Raw genomic sequence first — 22632 nt, forward strand, 5'->3', positions numbered from 1 at the left:
CTTACTTGGGATGGATTGAGTTGCAGAAAGGCTATCAACAGTCCCCATGTATTTACTTCTTCCCTCCCCCTAGACTAAACCCAGAGCATACCACAAGCAATTTAAGGAAACGTTTTACTGAATTAAGCTACATGTGCTGCATCTACTGACACCAGCAGAGCATCTGGCCAGTATCACTAGAAAATTAAGATAATGAGATCATTAGATTTAGAGAGACTGCTGACTGACTAAAAAGTGAAAATAAAACAAAACTGAAAATGCCCCGCCCTTCCTGTCCCACCTCCACCCCCCACTCCCCCCTTCATATTTCCAGATAGCATTTTCCTGGAGAGGGACACATATAACATCTGGAAACACCAGTCTTGAGTTACTCTCTGCAAAGGAGAGCAGACCAACTCTTACCAACAATTTCTATCTATGGAAATGGATATTTAGCACAGAAATTACACTTACCAGTTCCAAGAATCGCTGCTCTAATGCTTTATATTCAGGGGAATTCTTATTGAACAGGTCTTCTGAAAACATCATATTGGTAACCCGAAGACTGAAAAACACAACTAAAGCTCGTGATGGAACAGGAGTGCTATTGTGATTTTCATGCGTGGGCCAAGCCACACCGGCCATCTGTGTGGAATGGGCATGGGTAGTTGGCTCCATGTGACTGTCAGTCATGCTCTTTGCCTCCTCACTTGGCTCTGGAGAAAAGCTGACCATGCTCACATGATCCAGGTCCACTGAAACATCCAGGACTCTTGTTGTTTCATCTCCCAACTTTGCTGAGGTAACCACAGATGATGATACTGTGGATGCCATGGGAGGGAGATGAGATGGAAGCTCAACAGTGCCTGCTGTTACAGTTACATAGGACTTCAGAATGGTGCTGATACTCATGGAAACACGTGTGTCATGTTCTGTACCATCCTGCCCAGCAAAGCCATCTAGAGCAGTGGCTTGATCTATTAAAGAAGGAACTGCAGTTGAAACTTGAGCTGCAGTCGGAATTGCTGATTGCACTGTTTCATCTAATGTCTTCTCTAGTACTCTGTCAGTAGGCCAAACATCAACTGGCTTCTTTATTGCTAATCCAGTGTCTCTGTCTGCCAATGATGAATCTAGGGTTTGATGCTCTTCCATGGAACTATCAGTGCTTACCTCAAAGGGTTTCGCAGTCAGAACAGTTTCTAAAGAGCTTTTGTCCAAGTAACCTATTGTAGCAGCTTCAGCTACATTTGACTGCCCTGCTGTGAATAATTCTTCTGCTGTTGGCCTGCCTTCAGTTTGATCTTCAACTGCCTCAGAAATGATCTCCTGATCTACACTGTACTCTTCTGGTTGTTCTACACTAAGGGCTACAGTAGATGTAAGGAGACTATCCTCCATACCAAGAGTTACTGTAGATGTAAGGAGACTATCTTCAACAGACAAACTTGTACTGTGTGGTAAGAAAGGTTCTTCTCCAGTTGGCAGGTCTGCAAAGGAATAGTCCTCTGATGGCTCCAAAACAAAGGGCGGTTTAACAAAAGAAGAATCATCCATGCTCAGCGTTTCTGTCTGTGTAGATGGCTCCACAGATGATGGCTCTCCTGTCTGTAGCAGAGGTACCTGCTGAGTTGTAGTTTCTGGAAAGACCAATATTTCAGACTCGTCAAGGAAATTTTCTTTTATATTGGCCACACCTTCATTCTCATCTTTGGAAGGATCATCATCTAATTTATTCCTAGAGTTAAGAATATAATCTAAGATCAGACCTTCAGGAATATCTTCAGTTCTAATTAACAAAGAATCATTATCACCATCAAGCCAGCTATCAGGACCAGGGTAGAAAACTGGTTCCAGTGTTGCCACATCCCAAGGCCAAATACTTGGTTCCATTCCTTTTCCTGAACCATCAAAAGCTGAACCAGATCCATCATCAAACATAATTCTATCTCCAAGATAAATATCATTTTCACGTTCTAAAGGAAAAGGACTTTCTTCCACAGACTCGTGCAACAAAGAATCTTCACTGCTACTGTCTGCAGGACTACCCTGAGTTACTTCTTTCTTCTCAGCAGTCACTGTTCTTTTTGTATCAGTCTCCAGGACTGATGAGGAGGCTACTGTTGGTGCAGAAAGCAAAGGAGCTATATAATCATCTGTAGATGGAGGTTCTTTAGGTGTAAGGTGAGAAGGGGGACTTGAAGGCAGAAGAAAGTCATTAGATAGTCCAGTATCTTCAAACTCTAAAAATAAAAATGAGCTTCCAATTAGTTTTTGTTTATACATTAAAAAAAAAAAAAAGTAAAATAGGGTTCATTTTGTTGCCTGTAGATAAGCATTTATTATGTTTCCTGTGATATATACTGATCTTGACATGCTGAAGTCTGAAGGCCTCTTGACCTCTCCAGTTTTCATTCTGATATTCCATGAGTCAAATCAAGACTGTAGAATACTCAATAAAGCAGTTACTGTGTAGCATGTCCTTAGTAGACTATCTGATAACTATCTCTGTTTCCGAGATCTATTATCTTTGCATGGAATCACCCAAACACGCTCCATATGAAAATAGTTCTACTCAGTTTAAGAAGTATCTTGCACACACAGTTTGCTGGAGGGATAAACAGGCATTATCAGCTGTTACAGGCAAGTTATCAGAGTGTCTTGTTCTTGGATACACGTACACAGTAAAGGTAAAAACAATCAGAGGAATATATCCAACGTATAGACCTTTCTGAAAAGTCATTTTGGTAAACTATATGTTTAGTGAATATCCAGAAACACTGATATAGAAACTTAAACTTCAGTCAATGAACTTACCATCTGAAGAATCAGGGGCTGAAAGCCATTCCAGAGAGTCCAGAGAATCATGCTCTATCCCTGGTGCAGTGACCAAAGCAGGAGTCTGATTCCCATCCCCTAAATTCAGCCCATCTGGCAAAGATGTGATGTCAGCCTCTGAAGAAAGTGGAGCTTCAGGTATCAAACTGACCTCAGAGTCCAAGCTTTCTGGTCTTGGTCGGATTTCATTGTCGTTGGACTCATCGCTATCTAAAGTGGAATCTGGCTTGGTGAAGTCAAAGGGCAAGGTATTGCTGACAGTTGATTCATCTGCTGAAGGCTGTTCAGCTGAAAAAGTGTTATCCTGAAACAAAACCATAACCTCTATTACAGGGGTAGCATTGGCTGCCCATACTGGCTGAATATATGAAGGGGTGTTAACCAGGAGCAAAATCTGGTACTTTTGCCTTTGTGAGGAAGTAGTGCAAAACAGCAGAAGGATTTGCAAACATAATTTTTGCTAATAACTTCCAATGTACACGTAAAATGCATGTCCTCGTGACACATATTTTGTGTCCAATCATGTCCACTAAAAAGGGAAAGAAGTCATTCCAATTCTTCAGAAGCAGCTTCAGGCAATGGTATTCAGAGATTTACAGTCTATACCCACTGTGTCCTTTCCTTTTCCCTACTGAAAAAAATGAACTGTCCATTTCTATTTAAATCAAAGATAAATACACACAATATTGTTATCCTTTCTAAGAAATGAAGAGGTCCAAGCAGCTATTATTCATCAGCTCCATAATCATTACATTAATTATAATATTATAGTTGCTAGTATAAAACCAGTTTAGAAACTGAATTTAACTGTACATGTGCCCTACAGTTGTTTATTACTATCTTTTGATTTGTGGCTCTGAGAACTTGGGAGGGAAATGTGATCATAATGTAACCAAGAGCACTTAGAACTTTGAATAACATCACTCACAAAGCTGAGATGCCAATGTGGAAAGAAAACTATCAACAGTAATGATGAACAAGGAATACACAAAATGAATTTGCCAATTACATGAACTGTGGGAAAAGAATTTGTTTTTAAGCCTCCAATTTGCACACAATTTACTTGTAAGACCACACCCCAGTTATTATTTGGTTTACAGTTAGAATACTGAGCACATTTTATCTTTGAAGATTAATCCACTCCCACAGTGTCTCATGAGGAAATCATATTGGGAAAAAAAAAAGAAAAAAAAAAGGGAAATTAACTAATTTAATCAAGGCTACAAAGGTAGGCTCCCTGCCTAAACTCAGGAGTTACTGCTTTGCACGGATACCTGTCCCAGTATGAATGCTGTGCAATAAGTCAGAAATTGACCAAAAAAAAAAAAACATCTTGAGGTATGAAAAACTGCCAAATGAAGAAAGTAGAACTTACAGTTAATTACTGATTAGTAAAGTTGAGTGGACAGCATACAAGGGTTTTGGTAATAAATATGACAGTTCAAAAGAACAAAACAAAACAAAAACTATTTAAACATTTCTGTCTTCTAATCTCCTTCTAATCTCCTTCTGGCATGAATGAAGTCTAAATACTTCTCAGTCTTGGAATTATACTCCTGGTTGAGATGCAGGTGAATTAAATTTTCATCTTCCTTCAAACTATATTTGAACACTTTAGAAATAAAGCAGTGAATGTATTTTTATCTAATTATTTGTCTACCAGAATTGACCATGGTTTTTATATGCACTTGTTGTGCCACCCAGCCATCTCATATTTTTGAACGTATATGGTAACTATCAGTTGAAAAGTATATACACCAGAGAGACATGTGCTCCAGCAATTATCTTATTTGGCAAAATTGACTATTATAAATAAACCCATGAAAAAAAAAGTTACTGTGCAAGATTAGAAACAAATTACACATATAAATTCCATAAAGAATGAAAAAGGACTACCAGCAATAGCTGCTCAATACATTTTTATGTTGAGTATTTTGTTGCCAGAAATTGCACTTCATCATTTATTTTAATGTGGATAGATGTTCCTATGACAACGAACATTATTCAAAGATTCTTGTTACAGTGCTATATATTATATTAACAAGTTTAATATCATATTGGCAAGTTCTTTTTTTTTGCTAATGTCTTGAAAGGCTTACAAATATGACAGATGACTGCAAACATAGAACACCCTCCCTGATTTTCCATTTTCTGCTGCCAGAAAGACATTGTGCTCAATAAGCCAATGCATTCTACCTGTTGTAATTCAACTGAAATAACAAGAACATACAGGTTTCAAAAGCTGGACTTGTTTTTTTCTTCATTTTTAAAGAGATTTGTAAAAGGTCAAATAAAGGAATTAATGATTAGTTGGTGCCATCTGCTAGCAATAAGATGAAGTAATGATAGTCCCACATTATGTCATGACACAGTACGATTACACAAATCCAACTCATTCCCAAATCAGCCACAAAAAATAATAGCTGAATTCTTTTTCATAGGTAACAGTTCTACGTAATATTATCTACTTGAAACTCAACGGTTTGATATCTGTGCAAATATTTGACTAATCATTTCAGCCTTGTTTATTGTTTAAGCAGTTTATGAGTTTCTTAAATCTATATGAAATTATTTCCCAGATTATCTGTGCACATCCAGTAATATTTCTTATATGTACCATACCCTAAAATTTGTTTAAAACTAAGTAACATCACAAAGCTACCTCTACTACAAAATCTTGCATGTATGTGTCAGTATAAAAATGGCTGAAAATTGTCCTGTTAAATTAAAGATATATATCGTTTTAATATAGTTAGATAGTTGTAGTAAATAGACAGTCTTTCCTGAAAGTTAAATCTGACCATGTTTAAGCCACATACAGCAAACTCATACAAATTTGCATTTTCAATACTAATAGTTATAGAAAAACAGGGGAAACTGGTAACGAAGTTAAGGATATTCTACCTGTGACCAATAGAACAGACACCATCAGCTTCTGTGAAGTCAATAAGAATTTTGCTTCTATGAATGTTTCCGAAGTTGGTCTGACATAAGGCATGCTTGTGCTCATTACAGCATCTCATAGAGAGCATAGTGAAAATCTATCATCAAATACAGATGAATCTGGTTTTTGTGGCATGAACTGTGCTCATTTAATTTTGGAAAGCATGTGTGTGTTACACAACAGAGTAAAAACCTACTGGGTAAATCCTTAGGCCCAGACAAAGCCCCAACATTCAGCTGTCAGTAGAATTAATTAACCCAATCTCTTCATCACTGGCACCTCACTTGGTATCTCTGCTTGAAGCCCCGCTACATTGTACAGACATGTTCAGGGGTACTAACTCTCCTGTCCAACAGGGAACATTCATCTATATCCTGAATTGTTTCAGAAGTGTTCAGAAGAGATAATGATACATTTTCAAAAAAAGAACCAGAAACCAGTGCCTACTAATTTTCTGTGTCGTTTGTGTTGTGGTTGGCTGGTGGCTCAGCATCACTCAGTCGTCTGTCCCCCTTTTCAGTGGGATGGAGGAGAAAATAAAAAAAATAATGAAGTAGAACTTGTGGGTTGAGATAAAACTATTTGCTAAGATAGAGAAAAGGAAAATAGTTATAACTATTTACATATATAGATGTATATGACAAGTGATGCACAAGCAATTTCTCACCACCCTATGCCCAATGCCCAGCTAGCCCCCAAGCAGCAGAAGAGAGCCAGAAGAACTCCCACACCCTTCAAAACTCCTTCTGTATGATGTCATATGGTATAGAATATCCCTTCGGCCAGTTTAAGTAGCTGTCCCAATCCTGTTCCTTCCCAGCTCCTTTGGCTCTTCACTTCAGACCTTCAGAGCGGCCTTGGCTCTGTACAACACTGCTTAGCAGCAACTGTAAGCATTGGTGTGTTATCAAAATTACTTTTCTCCTGGAACAAAACATAGCATCATACTAGACTTGCTGAAGAAAACAATTCCCGTTCCAACTGAAACTAAGACGCTTTACTGGCATCAAGGATGTGGACACCTTTTAAAACCCTAACAAAGAACTTGCACGTAAAATGAAACAATAACAGAAGTAGCATATAAAACTTACCCTTTTACCTCTTCTAGCAGCCTGCTTTAGTCCTTACAATTATTTCTCAACTTCCATAGAAAGGTAGTGCTGTGGGTCTAATCTTTTTTTCTTTTTCTTTTTCTTTTTTTTTTTTTTTAAACCGATTTACAGCTTAAACATTATGCCAAAAACAGACAAAGGAAGAAAAGAAGCCTGAAGAGCAAGTCATGGCTAGACAGCTATGTAATATAAGATGATCATAGAAAACTTGTTCAACAGAAAGTTATCAGATGAGAGATTTCACCAGAGGTTTTGCTCCTCTGTACATAAACAATAAGATAGAGAAGTTCTGAGTGCTGGTTTTAATTCCATCTTGCTTAATTAAGCTGTTTGAATGCATGAAAAGGACAGATGACAAACTAAAAAGGACACTGCTCAGAACCATACTCACATCAAACTCCACATGCTCCAGTACAGTTGGATGCTCAGTAATCCAGGATGGATCTTCTTGAGTAGGGTGTAATATTTCTTTCACTAGGAAAATATAAATACTTAGACAATAAAACCTGCAGTAGCAGTGTAAAGAAATTGGTTTAGAACAATTGGTTTAGACTGAAAAACCATTTTTCATCACAGATTTGTGAGACCTGTTCAGAAAGTTGGCCATGGAGATTTTGTTTCTGGAAATATCCCCAGATCACTCACAGGAAGTACAGAAGAAAAAAAAAAAAAAAAAGAAAAAAAAAGAGAACAGAGGGATGGAACACTCTTGATCCTCCACCAGCTATGGCAGGATCATTTTCCATATTCAGTGATAAGCCAGGTATTTCCTTTGTGCTGCTCAAGGCAAATACAAAATGACTATGCTGAAGGTCATCTTCATGCTGAAGGCAATATGCATCACATGAACTACATCTCTTTTCTGTTCGTGTTAATTGTTGAAGAATTATTGGAATTGCATTCTACAAATGGTGTCAAAGAAAAATTGGAAAAGGCAAATCTAATGGACTGAGCATGGGATATCACTCCTAATGACTTGACCAGATTAGCAAAACAAACCTTTGTCTTTGTGGCTCCTTTTTTGATTCATCAGAGGGCTGATGAATCATAAACAGTACTCACCATTAATAAGCTGGAGAGAGTTAGGGTCTAACGTCAAAGAAGTGTTTTCAAGCAAGGCATTTTTCTGGAGAATTTCAGCAATATAATCTTGGAAATCGCTGATGGTGTAAACAACTGTTGGATTATCTTCTATCCCCATAAAGGAGTTGTCCTCCACCTTGTTGGAATGAAGGTTAATCAGGTCCCAAGTGGCATTGCTGATGGCTTCTCCATCAAATGTAACAGCATAGTGAACTTCCACCCCACTTTGGTTTTACAAAAAGAAAGAACACTGTTGAGAACTGCAAGGTTTTTCAAGTACAGCAAATGCAATACTTTTTTTCAAAGAACCTGTGTCAGCAGCCTTTGAAAAAAAAAAATTAAATTACACTGCTTTTAAGCATTCTAGTTAAAACTAACTTAATTGGTTTCACATTTGCATCTGCCTGTATGTTTTCTACAACTGATAAATTCTGAAGGAAAAGGTTACCAGAGCGTGACATCTGGTCTGGTCCCAGCCCTGTGTTTTTATTTCTGAATGTTAGAGGGACCATCGAGAGACCAAAATATTGGCTCTCTGCCAGCATATCAGTAGACCCAGCAGCACAGCAATGGTGCGAAAGATGTTTTTAAGGTCATGATGAGAATGGCTCTGAAGTAAGAAAAGAGCCCTGATCACTGTCACTGAGTAGTGTCAATCTGCATTATAATAATGCCTTTAGCCACTCTTAGATGGTATTTAATGGCACTTTGTAATTGGAAAAGCTTTTCTAAACTCATTTATTATTTGTTCTTTAACAAAGATGGGACCCTGGACAGCCTGATCTAGTGAATGGCAACCCTACCGAGGGGATTGGAAATGGGTAAGGTCTTTAAGGTCCCTTCTGACTGAAGCCATTTATGAAAGTTTCATATCTGTGAACATCTTAGCATTCTATTACTGACTCTCTTCTATTTTCTTGTTGGTGCTCTCCCAAATACACCTGGATGTCCTCTTCCACATGACAGAGTTCAGATAGATATTCAGATAGATAGATATTCAGAGATAGATAGAGTTCAGATTTACCTTACACTGAGCATAAGTGCAAGAGAGCCTTAGAAAATAGAGCATACTTTGGCCATACAGAGACCGCAGCAAAAGAGTGAAGTAATCTATGAAGTGCTAGGAAAACGTGCTCCAAAGGCAGGTTTCCCTCATTCCACAGAGCTGGACTGTATTGCTAAAGTAACAGCTCTGTTCAGGGATGTCTCTAAAGCCCCAGTGCCAGGCACAACAAAGACATAATCAGAAAACACTGACTAAAACCAGGAGCCTGATGAAGTTTTGCTGCTGGAGCTGTTACTGAAATGAGCCCACTGTAGACTCACCCTGGGTACTGACTGTCAGTAGAGAAAATGAAAAAGAACTGCAGTAGTGAAAAGGCAAAGCGAAGATGGAATACAGTGTTTTAGCAAAAAAAGAACATTTAGTTTTAATGCAACTCTGCTCTTGTATTAATTGCCTGCTGCATTTAATAATTGCTAACTAATAACACTATCATCTGTCTAGAAGAGTCCATGTTTGGTATTTTGAACACAATCTTTCTGAATTGTTGCATGCATCTTATTCTGCAGAAATGCAGAGTAACAGAGGATAGCTGTCACTCACTATTGATTGTGAACAGATTTACCCAGTACCTTACCTTTAAAATTAAAATGTTCATTCTCTGTAGAACAGTTTGTGAAAACTGGCTATGGCTTTGTTGAGAAATACACAAAAGTAAATAATACTACCAGTAATTTAAAGGTTGTGGTTTGTTTCTCTGTCTGTGAAATTCCTCAAATAATATCAGAGGAAAATTTAGGATGCTCAACTTGCATATGTCTACCAGAAAACAATTCCATGCTGTTCTCATATTCTGCTAAGAAATGAGTGCAAGATTACTGCTAAGACGTGCAGCAACTATGGCCTTGAAGATGCTAAGTCAGCTGCCTTTGTTGGATAACTATGATTTTCTTACTAATTTTAATTTCTCTTATAATAATCATCCTATATCTAACTAACTACTGATAATTAGAAAGACCTTGAATAGTCATTAAGTAATACCATTTTCTTCCCAAGAGGTCCCTTTTGTAGTCAGCCCAATAGCTGACTTAGTTTAAAAAGGTTCTCCTCGAGCAGTTTCTGATAAGCAGCCTTTAAATAAGCAAATTATGTTTTTTTGTAATCAAACCAGATTGGTTACTTGTAGTTTCCGGTAGAAGTCCCTCACACAGTATTTTTGCTGAATTTGTGATTTTGGTGGAGCCAAAACCACAAATCCCCAAGACACTGTCCTCCAGCTAACATATGCTTTCTCATCTGTATAATAAAAATATGTATAAAAGTGTTCTTTACCTGTCCTCCTCAGGAGAGCTGAATAGAGAAATAAAAAACAATAGCAAAACCTGTTAAATCTGTATTATTATTTCCTTAAAGTCTAACTTCACCAAATTTGCTTTTGTATTCTACAGGGCACACAAATTTGAAAAGGGCAGCAAAATGATTTAAAGTTGCACAATAAACTCCTCTGCTTTTCCTGAATTGAGATGCTTCCTATTGATCACAAGGTATCAAAGCAGAACCATTGCTCTGTAGTGCAAATAACACTGTTAAATTCCTGCCAGTAAAACAAGAAACAAGGCTCCCCAGCTCTAACTAAAGGTAGTTCACAATCACGTTGCTTGTCATGCATAGCAGAGCACAGAAAGCAGCTTTGGTACCCTGCCAGAAATACCAACCTTTTATTTTTCTTCTGAAATGAAGAGAGAGCTTGCAGATGTATTAGACTGCAAACACTGAGATGGAAGACTTAACCTCCCAGGCAGAGCTAAAGCAGGGTTTTCCCATGTCATTGCCCCAGCTTGTTGTGAGTGTAGCCAGAAGTGAAAAGAAGAAAAGACAAACCTGCCTTTGGGCTCCAGTGAGGGCTGAAGACATTCTGTCATTCTGTTTTCCTTGCAGATGCAGGGATAATTACTACATATCTATGAATCAATCTCATCAAGTCAGGTAATTATTGTCTCACAGCCACAACAAAGTGGAGTTCATCAATCCACAGGGAACATTCCTGCCTTGTTGCTTCAAGCATTTCATAATTTGATTGCTATGCCATCCTTTTTTGACAGTATTATTGGAACACTGTCCAACCATATGGTTCCAACCATAGAAACTTCCTCACTATAGCTGTTTTGTTATCTGGAAGTATTCTGGTTAGAATTTTTTGGCTGAAATGCTTTAAGGAATACAGCTTACAGAGTTTCACATAGAAAACACAAATTAGATTGACTCACAAAAAGCCTCACTGGATTCTGAAAGTCATATCCAGTCAATTACAAGTTCAGTCATAATTTGTGATCCATATATACCAAAAATCATAAATCAGATGTTTGATATATAATACACAGGATCCCCCCTTTTTTTCCCCCAAAGTAACCTAAAGTATAATTCTGAATCATAAATCAACTTGAGAAAACTAGTCCTTTAAAATGTATTTATGAGACTGAAGAGAGTTATAGCATTCACCTGCCTTTGCTTTGATCAAAGGGAGAAAGCCTTTACATACTTCAAACACCAACCTTTGTAGTCATCTCAAGTTAACATCAATAAGTTGAAAAGTAAACACAGTGTATTTTCTAAAATGATTTCCATGTTCTTCCTTGTTTAATACTAGGACATGTCAACAGTATCAGATATTGATTTGAAATAAGAAAACATCTCTTTTAATTTTAGGTATGATTCCCTAATATCTTCCTTAAAATGAAGGCAAACATATCATGTGGGGTTCTCTAGTGGGTGAGGAGCAGAAAAAAGACAAAGGCATTTATATACAATTCTGTATGTCTATTTTGACCTCTCCACACATACACCATTATGGAAGCACTCTTCCTTTGATTAACCCATTCAACAAATTCCCTCTCACTGATGTTCTTCCAAGTGTGGTGCTAGGGCATTGCACCATCAGACATGATGAGCTTCAACCAGAACATTCACATCAGTATCTTTTTACCTGAATTCCATGACATGGGTGTTTTTGTATCCAGGCAGTCCTTCAAATACATTTTGGATCTATTTTGAAGGGAAAAAAATATCAACACAAGTTTCCTCCATCTACTCCTTGTAGCGAAAAATCAGACAGTATTTTCAACATTTAATAAAATCCTAAAAAAGCATCTGAGATTCTATTTCTAATAGGGAAAAAAAAATTGTTAAATATGCTCTTTACAGGAGAGTTTTGGTGTCGCTGTTTTATTATTACAAAAGGGAAAGCAAAAGCATAAAGCACGCCATCTAGCATCCCCCAAGAATTGTATACAAACAGTAAAAGAGGAGAAAATTCAAACAGACCCTGCAGAGACCTGCACAACATCTGCAAAGATGACATTCATGATCTTATTTATGCACCACAAACCCTTTTTTGCTCCCAAAAATTCCATTACCTCCTAAATCTCCTCAGATTTAAATAAATTCAGGAAAAACACTTCAGACCTTGGCAACCAGAGCAAGGGAAGCAATGACAGCTGCTGCAGGTACAGGGATCTCAGATTCCAAAGATGCCCAAGTGCAAAACATAGTGCAACACATGGCTCATCTCTGCTGCTCTAAACATACAGAGGGCTCAGGAGTGACTAGTGGTGCTACTCAAGAAGGAAGACCAAAAGCAGAAGAATGGTAGCATGTCCAGGCCCAATTCAATAGTTAATTGTGTTGACAAAAACAAGAAACAGAATACTACAGGTTCATGCCGGCTTTGGTATTTTTCCTCCTGAAAGATCCTTCCCAGTTGAGAATTATTTTCTACTCCTCAAATTCTTCTTCCCCTCCCTATTCTCCCTATTTTTAAACAGTCTCTGGTGAGATTTAAACAATCCAAGTGCTGCTGACTTTCTTTTCTTTTTGTTTTTTAAACAGCTTCTTCATCCAAGCACAGAGAAAACCAGGCGAGGGATCAAAGGAGTGGAACATCCATGTGCCAGGTGGACTCTGTCCCATCTGACATTTCTTCCACACACACACTCCATGGCATTGCTACTTGGCCACACAACTAGGAAAATTAAGATGTCTAGCCTAGGCTAGCAACTTGTGACAGTTGTGGTGATGCTTTCTGGCTGCAGTTGAAGAGTACATCTCTTTCCCATCTGGCCCAGGATCTGGCCCAGTAATTCCCCAGTAAAAGGAATTCAACAGAGAACCCCCACTAAATGAAACTAAGAAGGAAACAAAGCTAGAATAAAGATGATCCCACCATTTAGTACCCTGGATGCTTCACCCAGGAGAAAGGAAAGACAAGCTCTCTGCCCCAAGAAAATGTTGGTAAGAAGATTGCCATCATTATAAATAAAAAGTAAAGTAAATAAATAAAATAATGAAAACAGCAGGGAGAAGTAACTCAGGAGACAGTAGCAGATTGTATTTTAAGTACCTTTTTGCATGTCGTTGGGCCAGTAACTTTATACGTAGTATACAAATTAAAGCATTCAATTTAATCAAAATTAAATTAACTTGAAGTTAATGTTCAATAAATCATTCATATATGTACATAGATATATGGTTATTTGCATTTTTATATGTGTGTATATATATACACGTATATATAAAAGCACATATGTATTTTTCTTTGAAGTTTGTGCCGAAGAGTCTAAACTACAGTTCATTTCCAGCGACTCCAGTGGGATTTAAGCATGTGCTTAAGAAGATTTCTGAAGTTGGAAGGTTTAAATATGTGTCCGTATGCACTGCTGATTATGGACATTAATGAAGAACAAGAGATTTTTCAGCAGCCTAGATTTCAAACAGCATCTCATTGCTGCTCCTACGTGGAAATAACATGAATTCTGTTGTTCATTAGTTCATCACTTACCACCTCACTTCTGCAGTCAAAAATCTGGACACTGCAATCATTAAGAATTTCTAAATCCTATTTATGGGTTCAGCTTTTGTAGAGCACCCAGAACATGCCCACATGAGCAGATGCAGATGGACCTGTCTGTCTTCTGCCTGCACTTCATACTGCTGCAGTGTTGTATCAGAATTACTAGAGCTGCTTTCCAGCACTGCCCCAGCACAGGCTGATGGCTCCAAGCAGCAAACAATTCACGTCCTGTCATTTGGAGAGCATGGGCAGTCTGGTTTGCCAACGCTCTCAAACTGTGTTTTTACTCCCTAGTTTCAAATCAACTATGTGATGGAAGAATTCAAACCTGAACAAGATCTGAAATAAATTCTTTACAGAGAGACTGGTCACTAGAGAGATTCAGTTAAATTCTATGATTTTATGATCTAAATATATCTTTAAAAGTTAGTTAAAGAAGTAACGAAGGTGCGTCAAGAGGCAAAATAGAATCTTGTCACTTCTGTGTGACTTCAAAAGCTCTACTATTGTAACACTGACAGGAAGAGTTGCTTAAAAATTCTGAGGATGGCAAGGACAAAGTTAGAAACAGGACTTCAAAAGAATTAGAGTGCAAGTTGTCTTTCATTTCTCAATAACACTTGGCTTAGTTTTTTTTGCTAACAAAGAGTGTGTTGGAAGAAGTGCCTCAGAAAGCTTCCTGTTTGGAGTAACAGGGGTCCAGCATGATCTCCCCAGAAGCTTACTTTTGCCTCTTTTGCTTGGAAAAATGAAAGCATGTTATTTCATAAGAAAGACAGGTAAGAAAACTGAAGTCGCTGTTATGCAACTGATGTGCTACCTGTGATGTCTTACCTACAATCTCCAAAAGGCAGCGTATCAGACAAAGCAGGGCATTCTCATAGTGAATATCTTCCAGCTTGCCTCAGGCAACAAAAGCCCTATGACGGTTCTGCAGAGCAATCCTAATACAGATGCTATGTGCTACTACTGCTCTGCAAGAGTCAGCAAGAAGAAAAAGAACTCGGGGAAAGTAAATCACCTGAGAAACAAATTGTTCAGAGAGTAGCTGATACTTTGCAGTGTCTGGGTCGCTCAGCTCCTCGCTGTACTTCTCTCCAGCAATCACAATGCTGAACTCAATCATCTGCTCAGTTACAGGTCTCACTGGAGTCTCATCCTCCTTCTTTATCTCATTATTGATCTGGAAGGAAAGGAGAGAAGGGAGAAAGCAAAAGGTGATACAGTGCTTTTTATTTTCCCATTTGACTGTGGCTTTTTTCCCAAGAAATAAATCCCCTGTACCCGCTGCAGACCAGATTCCTACTCATCCTGGATTCACTCCACATGGAAAGCATCCCCAGATATGGCAGCACGTACTTGTGGCCCTGCCAGCTGTCAGCACACTGCATTGCTCAGCCTGGGTCCAAACGTCTTTTTTTTGGGGGGGGGAGGGCCAGAAAATTCTACAGACCTGGAGGGTTCTCTGGCCCATGATGTAGCAAAAAAAAAAGACCTCTTCATAAATGCTGTAAGGACAGGAACATATCAGGGCAATACTGGTGGGCCAAACAGATGGCATGATGAATGTACTTAATGATATGGAAGCTGCAGGCCAAAGAACAGTATGCTGACTTGAGCCATCAGCACACCTTATGTCATACGGTACAAAGGAGTGCAAGAAAGTCTCAGGGACAAAGTGAAAGGTAGTAAGACAACCTAATTAGCCAGAACGTTTTTAGTATTGTGTATTGCCATTACTTCTATTTTCCATTTGCACATCTTTGCTCTAGTGCAAGGTTGTGTCAATGACCTGAGTTACAAACAGAAGCCCAGCAGAGCCAGTCTGAAGTGCAACTGTGGATGCACCAAGGGGTCACCCGAGCCTAATCAGCAATGGGCTGATTTACCCATTTATCACAAGGCTCCTGTTTACTTTTTCACTTAGAAGACAATTTACCTTTGCCAAGTTCTACATTTTACATGCACAGTGTGTACAGATACCCTGTGCAATAATTTGGCTTCAGGAACTAACATAGCTGCTGTGGGCAGCAGTGAATTCCAGTCAAATTTTCATCTAGCTTGAATCAATGAGCAACATGGGAAGAGCCATTTCTATTTCATTCCCCACTATTTTACAACCAGCATACTATTTCCTGTGGTATATTGAATGTCAAGGAAAACAGATCTTGCTTCATGGTTCTATTCTAGAACAAAAGTCTGGAATTTGGGGGATTGAGGGGGAGGCTGGCTTAAATCGGCTATTTGCTATTTTGCTATTTACATGTGGCAGTTGCCTTTTCCCTATTAAAAAGTTAAAAATGAGCCAGCAAAGCTGACGTTTTCAGCAAAACTGCAGCTACGTATGGTGCAGGGAATGGAACAGTTCCAGAAAGCATGGCTGCCACCAGTGAGCACTTGTATATTGTTTAGGGCCCTCCCAAATTTTTTACTTAAATTCTCTTCCCCCACCCACCCCTTCACACCTTTTTGACTAAATAACTTCGTTAAGAACCAGAATGATTGGCACACTGCTTAAAGCCAGCTATTATTTCACAAATACACACTTAGTTTGCACATGTTCTGCTGCTACATGACTGTTTGAAACTCCATGTAATCTGAATCATTTATCAGTCCCCCAAAAACAAAAGCACGCTCATGAAGATGAGCTTTGCTCACTCTTGGTCTTGTAATCTGCAATGCATTTTGGCTGCTCAGAGCAATGATGAGGTGAGAGGTAACTGTAGAGAGTGCAAACACTGTAGCAGCAGCAATCCAGTTCTGATTTTTTTCTGATTTACTGAGTGGTCTTACACTCTGCTCAGGTAGCTCTGTTTCAGAAAAAAATAATGGTGTACATGGGACTAAACCACAAGTGTGTCCCATGGTATATAAATATAAAATCAGCCCCTGGACCAGAGTCAGAAGCTGTCTGTCTATTTCATACTCAGTGTTTATTCCTGGAATCACAATATCAGAGCTCAGCAGACACATGTGAAAGCTCTAGAGAAAGTCTGGAATTTGGCCCAGCATTGTTTCTCAGCCATACTAGGTTACTGAATGGTGCACAGTTAAAGCCCAGTACCATAAATCAGCTTCCAATTATATGCAGCACGTGTAACTTGGTATGCTTCTCAGTAAATCCAGTGAGAGTTTCAGATTTATATGAAAACAAGTGCCAGCTGATTCATATGGCTGGTTTGCAAAATTTTCTTTGGTGGTCAGGTAAGCTCAAGCACAGTGCATTTAGAATCTAGAGTTTGGGCTTAAATTTTAATCCAGAGGATCTGTTTTCTGGAAGCAAACACTTCCCCAGGACCTGTCTGGTGATCAGCACTTGTGAAAGCCAGCTTACTTCTACAGAGACATTTAATGTACTTGCTGTAGGCTTCCCTGTGTTGGGAGTCGTGTCTTAGATACCAAGCTGAGCGTGACTCTAAAACAATATATAAAAATTCACTTTTGGCAGGAGAGGAAAAGGAATGGAGAATTAGAAGGCATCTTCAAGGCTACCCAGGCTATCTCTGCTGTCCTAAGTAACTGTACTACTTGGACATTTCAAACACTAGGACAGCAATTTAATGTGTATCATGTTCCCATAGGAATAACAACAATCCTTCTCAGAGCTTTCAAAGTCCATAAGCATTCATTAACTAGTCCTGTTTAGTCACCAGCAAAATCTTCACTTGATAGCTCATCTGTTCTCTCACACAGATGGAGAAGGCACACTGCAAAACCACTGCAAATGGAATAATACCTTCACAGAAAGTTATGTAAAAGTTTCTAAGGTTCATTCCCGGTTTTTATGAATTCTTTATTTATGCTTAAAACATCTTCATGTACTAGAAAATAGAAATGGTCACTGTGGTCTTTAGCAAAGGCAAGAGAATGCTAAACCAAATGAAAAAAAAAAAAAAGAAGAAGAAGAAGAAGAAAGAAGAATACTCACAGTAGTGTCTGCATCTTCCATCTCTTGGCTGGTACCACCTGGAGGACTCTCAATTGAGACCTCATGAGGAGGAGGAACATTGGCAGCTGCATCTGAATTTGAAAGAGCAGTATTGTTATTTTTGCTCATGTACGTGTAGATACACCCATGAGCTTAGCAATCATAAGTAGTAACACTTGATTCCTATTTCCATCATCATGAGAAAAACAACACAGGAAACACCTGAAGAGCCTCAGGAAAAGTATCAAATATGCTAATCAGAATTAAATGCTAATGTGCTATCTAAGCAGCGCAGTATTTTTAAGAACACAATGTAAGTGCAGTAAAAACTGCCCAGGACTGATCTCTCAAGTCGGATTTTTCTCAATTCATTTAGTAACAAAATAATGTCAGCACACACCCTGAACACCAGAACAGAACCAGCATCATTTGGAGGTGGAAAAATTCACAACTTTTTCACAAATCCACAAGACATTGCTCCATTTTCAAGTAATTCAGAAACAGCTGTGACAAGATTTAGATGAAAACTGACCTCTCAATGTGGTAACATCAGCATCTGAAGCTGGAGTTGGAGTTCCACTGTTAAATAAAAACAAGACCAGAAGTTGAAGTTGGGAGTAGCGAGACAGATCAACCAGTTTTTGTTCTCTCTGTAATTCTGCTTCAGCACCAAAAAGCATGTTTGCAAAAGAAACTTCTCATGGTGGTGTTTTGCTGGTAACTTCATAACTGGAATATTGCAAAGCTTAATTTTTATCTTCTGCAACTTAGATATCAGGTCACTTGTGTAAGATATTATCTTGCAACACACAATGCATCATTTGCATCTCTGGGGTTGCAAAATTCTTTTGTTTCAACTGAAATCCACCACAAAAAAAATGCATTTGGCCCTCTAGTGGTTCCTATTATGAAGTAAAAGTGAAGACCACACAAAGATATCTGTAATGTCCTATAAAAACTTCCATTTTAAAAATGATCTGCAGTGCACCAAAGCATCCTAGCTGTACTGAGATAACTGCAAGAAGATGGGGCCATCTGATCATAAATTTTACTCATCTGCAGATACTCATCATTCAAAAGTACCAGCTTCCAAATTCAGTTACTACGTTTACACACACACACACAAAAAAAAAAAAACACCAAAAAACACCCACCAACTCCCAGCTCGAGGCCAAAATACGAAGAAGGAAAGTATTTCAAATAAAAATCAGATGAAGACTGCGAAGACAGTCTGTCTGAGAAAAAAAACAACAGCTTTAACACTGCTCTAAGAGTAAATCCAAATTCCTTGGAGCCAATTCAGTGAGCCTGAGCAATTGTCAAGTTACCAAAAGTGAGAGAGAGATTGATAGAAACAGGTGTTTCATGAATGAAGAGAAATTGATTCTTCAAGTTTGTCACATATTTTAATACAGACTTACAAATTTGTAAGATTGGAAACTTAAGTGCTGCAGAGCATTTGAACACTAAAGTAAGAGCTCTAAAGATCAGTGAAGTTCGTTGTATTAAGATATTTGTCCCATTTCCAAAGGAACTCATTTTTATTGGTGGACATTTTTGTGCCATAAAGTAAATACTGAGGCAATGAGTCTTCACTGTACCATACACAAGTGCTTATTTTACTACTGAGCCATGCTTTTCTAGCCTTGCTAGGTCTGATTTTTGATTCACATACTAGATTATTGATCCTGCAGGCTTTACTCAAACAAAACTCAAACCACGGTTGAAGGATATTTTGCCTTCTTCAGGATTTATAACCAGTCTCTGTATCTCTCTCCCAAAAAAAAAATTCCAGTACCAGCCAAACATATCCAAAGTTGCATACTGAGATGCCTGGGCACAGGCATATGATAAAATGTGACAGTTTCCATTAACTAAAATCTCAAACATTGCTTCTTCCCTTACTTCTCATAAACATTCAACACTTACCAATAAACAGACTGTAAGATTAATCTGGTGAATTTTCTATTTAGACCAATAACATTTTCACCCATCCTCTCCTGGGAGGCATAGCCTTAATCTTGTGCATAACGACTAAATGCCACACTACAGTAAGTTCAGGAAATTAATTAAGCTGCCAAAATGAAACCTACTTAACAATCAGAAAATATGAACAATAAACAGAATAACCTCCAGATGAGCAAAGCAGAAAACACAGATTCAAGAATAGAAACTGTAGCTTCATCTTCTTGAACAACTAAAGCCTATAAGCTCTACACAAGCTTTGAGATGCACACAAGAATTTGTGTCTGCTTCCATCTCGTGGACACTGCTACCTGCTTTCAGCCAGCTCAGAACAAGGTAACTCTCTTCCTGCTCTTTGGCAGCCTCAGTATATATTGGAATGATTCCCAAGGGCGGAAAGACAAATCTTACTAGTGAAAGATGCCCTTGCCCTTCACCAAGAGGTCAAATAGGATGATTTTTAAGGTTCCTTCCAAACCAAAAAACTCAGTGATGTGTAGTGAAACAACTCTGCTACAGGACTTGTAATATTCTGCTGTGCTGAAGTGTTCAAACTCATATAAACACATAAGCTAAGTCTCATATCAACCCCTTTTACTCAGAAGAGGTCAGACAGAACTGTGGCTTGCTGACTAACCAGGTTCAAAGTTCAACCTGAGACCTGCAGTATTCTCTTTCACTGCCCACACATCTGTACTTCATACAAGGTCCTTAAGGCTTTTCTGGCCAAACCACGCACAGATTTCACCTACACCATACCTGCCAGCTCTCTGCAGGTGTGTGCTGTAGCTTGGGACATCTCACAAAAACCCAAATGGCTACTGAACCAATCCAACTGAGCACCTAACTTTGTGCAGTGTTAGGCCTGACTAAGGGTCAGATGCCACCCATCAGCTCTCTGACCCCCCTCCCCCTCCTCACCAAGGCCAGAGGAGACAATAAGATGAGAAAGTCGGTGATTTGAGATAAAGACAGGAAGAATGCTTACCAATTGCCATCACAAGCAAAACAGACTGAGATTAAGTTAGTTTATTGCTCATGAAAATAGATCTGTGTAGCGAGGAACAGATAAACATTAAAACACCTCTGTTCTCCCCATCCCTTTTCAGGCCCAATTTCACTCCTCCTTTCCTGACTCCTCTACTTGGCTCTCCAGGGACTGCAGGAGACTCCAGGGGACTCCTCTTTCTTCACTCTTCTACTGGCTCTCCAGGGACTGCAGCTCCTGAGGACACATCTACCTCCTCCCATTTGAGTCCTCCATGAGCTTGAGGGAACCCCTGCCCCACCATGAAGCATTAGTCTTCCTCCTTCAACTTTTTAAATACAGGTCGCTAAAGCACAGCTGGTTTTCTGACAAAATTTTACCACACACTAGGCTGAAAATTAAAAGCCAAGGTTTAAATAAAGCCTTGTGTAACCCTAATCAATCTAATCAAGAAAAGACCAGTCAAGAACTGAATTTGGTCGCATTAACAGCTATCAATTTCATCTTAGGAGGATAAAAATGCTGCTTTAAGAAACAATGCTGTGATCACTTTCTGCACAACTTTGCTTCAAGATCTCTACTACAAGTTTTTGATATTCATCAGCTCATGTACCAATTTGAATGTATCAAAGTCTAACTTGTTCTGTCAAGCATTTCTAAAACATGATTGTGTCAGTGCTCATATTTAAAAGCCTTTCTCAAAGGGAAGAAAAAAAATACGTTTATGGTCTGATTTTCTTCTTTTAAAACCTTTTAAGCAAAGGTGTAACTAATGGAGTTAAATAAGCTCGCAATTTCTGAAATATTTTGTCCAAGTACAGAATTCAAGACTGAGCCTTGCATTTAGATTTTTTTTTTTTTTAATTCTACTTCCATTCATCTTACTGTTTATGTAGGAAGATTTTGAATTTTGAACTCTTTTATTTTTAATTAAAGCAGGACAAATCTTTCATATGTGTTATCTGGCAGCAGAGAGAACAAAAGATAATACACAACTAACAAGGAACAGCCTGGAACTCTTCACATGGGGTAAAGCTGAGCAGATGCTCAATAACTTCTGAAACAAGCAAAATTGTTGCTTCAAATGGAGGCAAAAAAGGAGTTCAGGTATGTTTCTACACCACTGCAGGCAGACTTCATGTACTGTTGAAATGATCCCAGAATAGAAGACAACCTCTTTTCTTTCATTAGGCATGATTACAGTAAAGGTACAAAATTTGAGTTGATACGTCATCAACCATTGCTGCTAGCACCAATGAAATATGGATCCTAAATTTGCCAATGTATTCACATCAGAGTACATAGACAGAACAGAGGAGATCCAGACATGATTCTTTATGCCTAATTTCAGTGAGTCCACAGTCAGCAAGAAACAAACGTTTCTACTTATTTCACTATATTTGACATTAATAAGTGGTTGAGAAAAAGTAAAGAATAGCACGTTGTTATATTCATCCTTCCCAACTATCCCGTACTCCTTATGTTTCCTTCAGGACACTGTAACGCATATAGCATTTGAGAAAGGTTATGACATACAAGCAATGGCTTCCTACCACAGAATTTTTGTGCTACTTCTTTACCTTCAGTTGGTTCTCAAAATCTGGTTTTTGACCCACCAGGAACTAGACAGGACAACTGTCCTATTTTCATGTGGTATCCTCCAATATGAAAAGAGCAAAATTCATTATGCAAAGTCACAATGGCCTAATGAATAAAGAAGTCATTAAAAGCCTGTAGCTGATGTTTCCCACACTTCCAGCCTAAGAAAAGCTCCAATGTATATTATAAAAATCTAGATTGTTTCCCCTATATTGCTTTTCCTTTGAGGTTTTCTCTTCCATAGTACTTAGTTTAATCCCTCAACTTCTTAAAAAGCCAGGCTAGCGCAGTGTTTAACCTACGTGCATGAGTGAGTCTTACTGGAACAACTTTCATCCGGCTGTTAT

At 38.5% G+C, this 22632-nt stretch overlaps 2 protein-coding genes across 4 annotated transcripts in view; both read right to left on the reverse strand.

Moving 5' to 3' along the window:
- Positions 1 to 22632, reverse strand: part of LOC125702206 (ABI family member 3 binding protein) — a 306563-nt gene that overhangs the window by 223985 nt on the left and 59946 nt on the right. The gene's annotated exons all lie outside the window — the stretch shown is intronic.
- IMPG2 (interphotoreceptor matrix proteoglycan 2) overlaps positions 1 to 22632 on the reverse strand; it is a 53301-nt gene that overhangs the window by 8863 nt on the left and 21806 nt on the right. For all 3 annotated transcript variants that reach the window (XR_007380570.1, XM_048965576.1, XM_048965590.1), the window contains 8 exons: positions 18266 to 18312; positions 17734 to 17825; positions 14827 to 14988; positions 11943 to 12001; positions 7936 to 8180; positions 7265 to 7347; positions 2797 to 3121; positions 454 to 2222 (listed from right to left, as the gene is read on the reverse strand). Coding sequence is in view for 2 of the 3 variants with exons in the window: in XM_048965576.1 (XP_048821533.1) it covers positions 454 to 2222; positions 2797 to 3121; positions 7265 to 7347; positions 7936 to 8180; positions 11943 to 12001; positions 14827 to 14988; positions 17734 to 17825; positions 18266 to 18312 (2782 nt within the window). In the remaining variant the exon portion in view is untranslated. The remainder of the gene's footprint in view (positions 1 to 453; positions 2223 to 2796; positions 3122 to 7264; positions 7348 to 7935; positions 8181 to 11942; positions 12002 to 14826; positions 14989 to 17733; positions 17826 to 18265; positions 18313 to 22632) is intronic.

This window comes from Lagopus muta, chromosome 1 (genome assembly GCF_023343835.1).
Source record: "Lagopus muta isolate bLagMut1 chromosome 1, bLagMut1 primary, whole genome shotgun sequence".
Lineage (NCBI taxonomy): Eukaryota > Metazoa > Chordata > Aves > Galliformes > Phasianidae > Lagopus > Lagopus muta.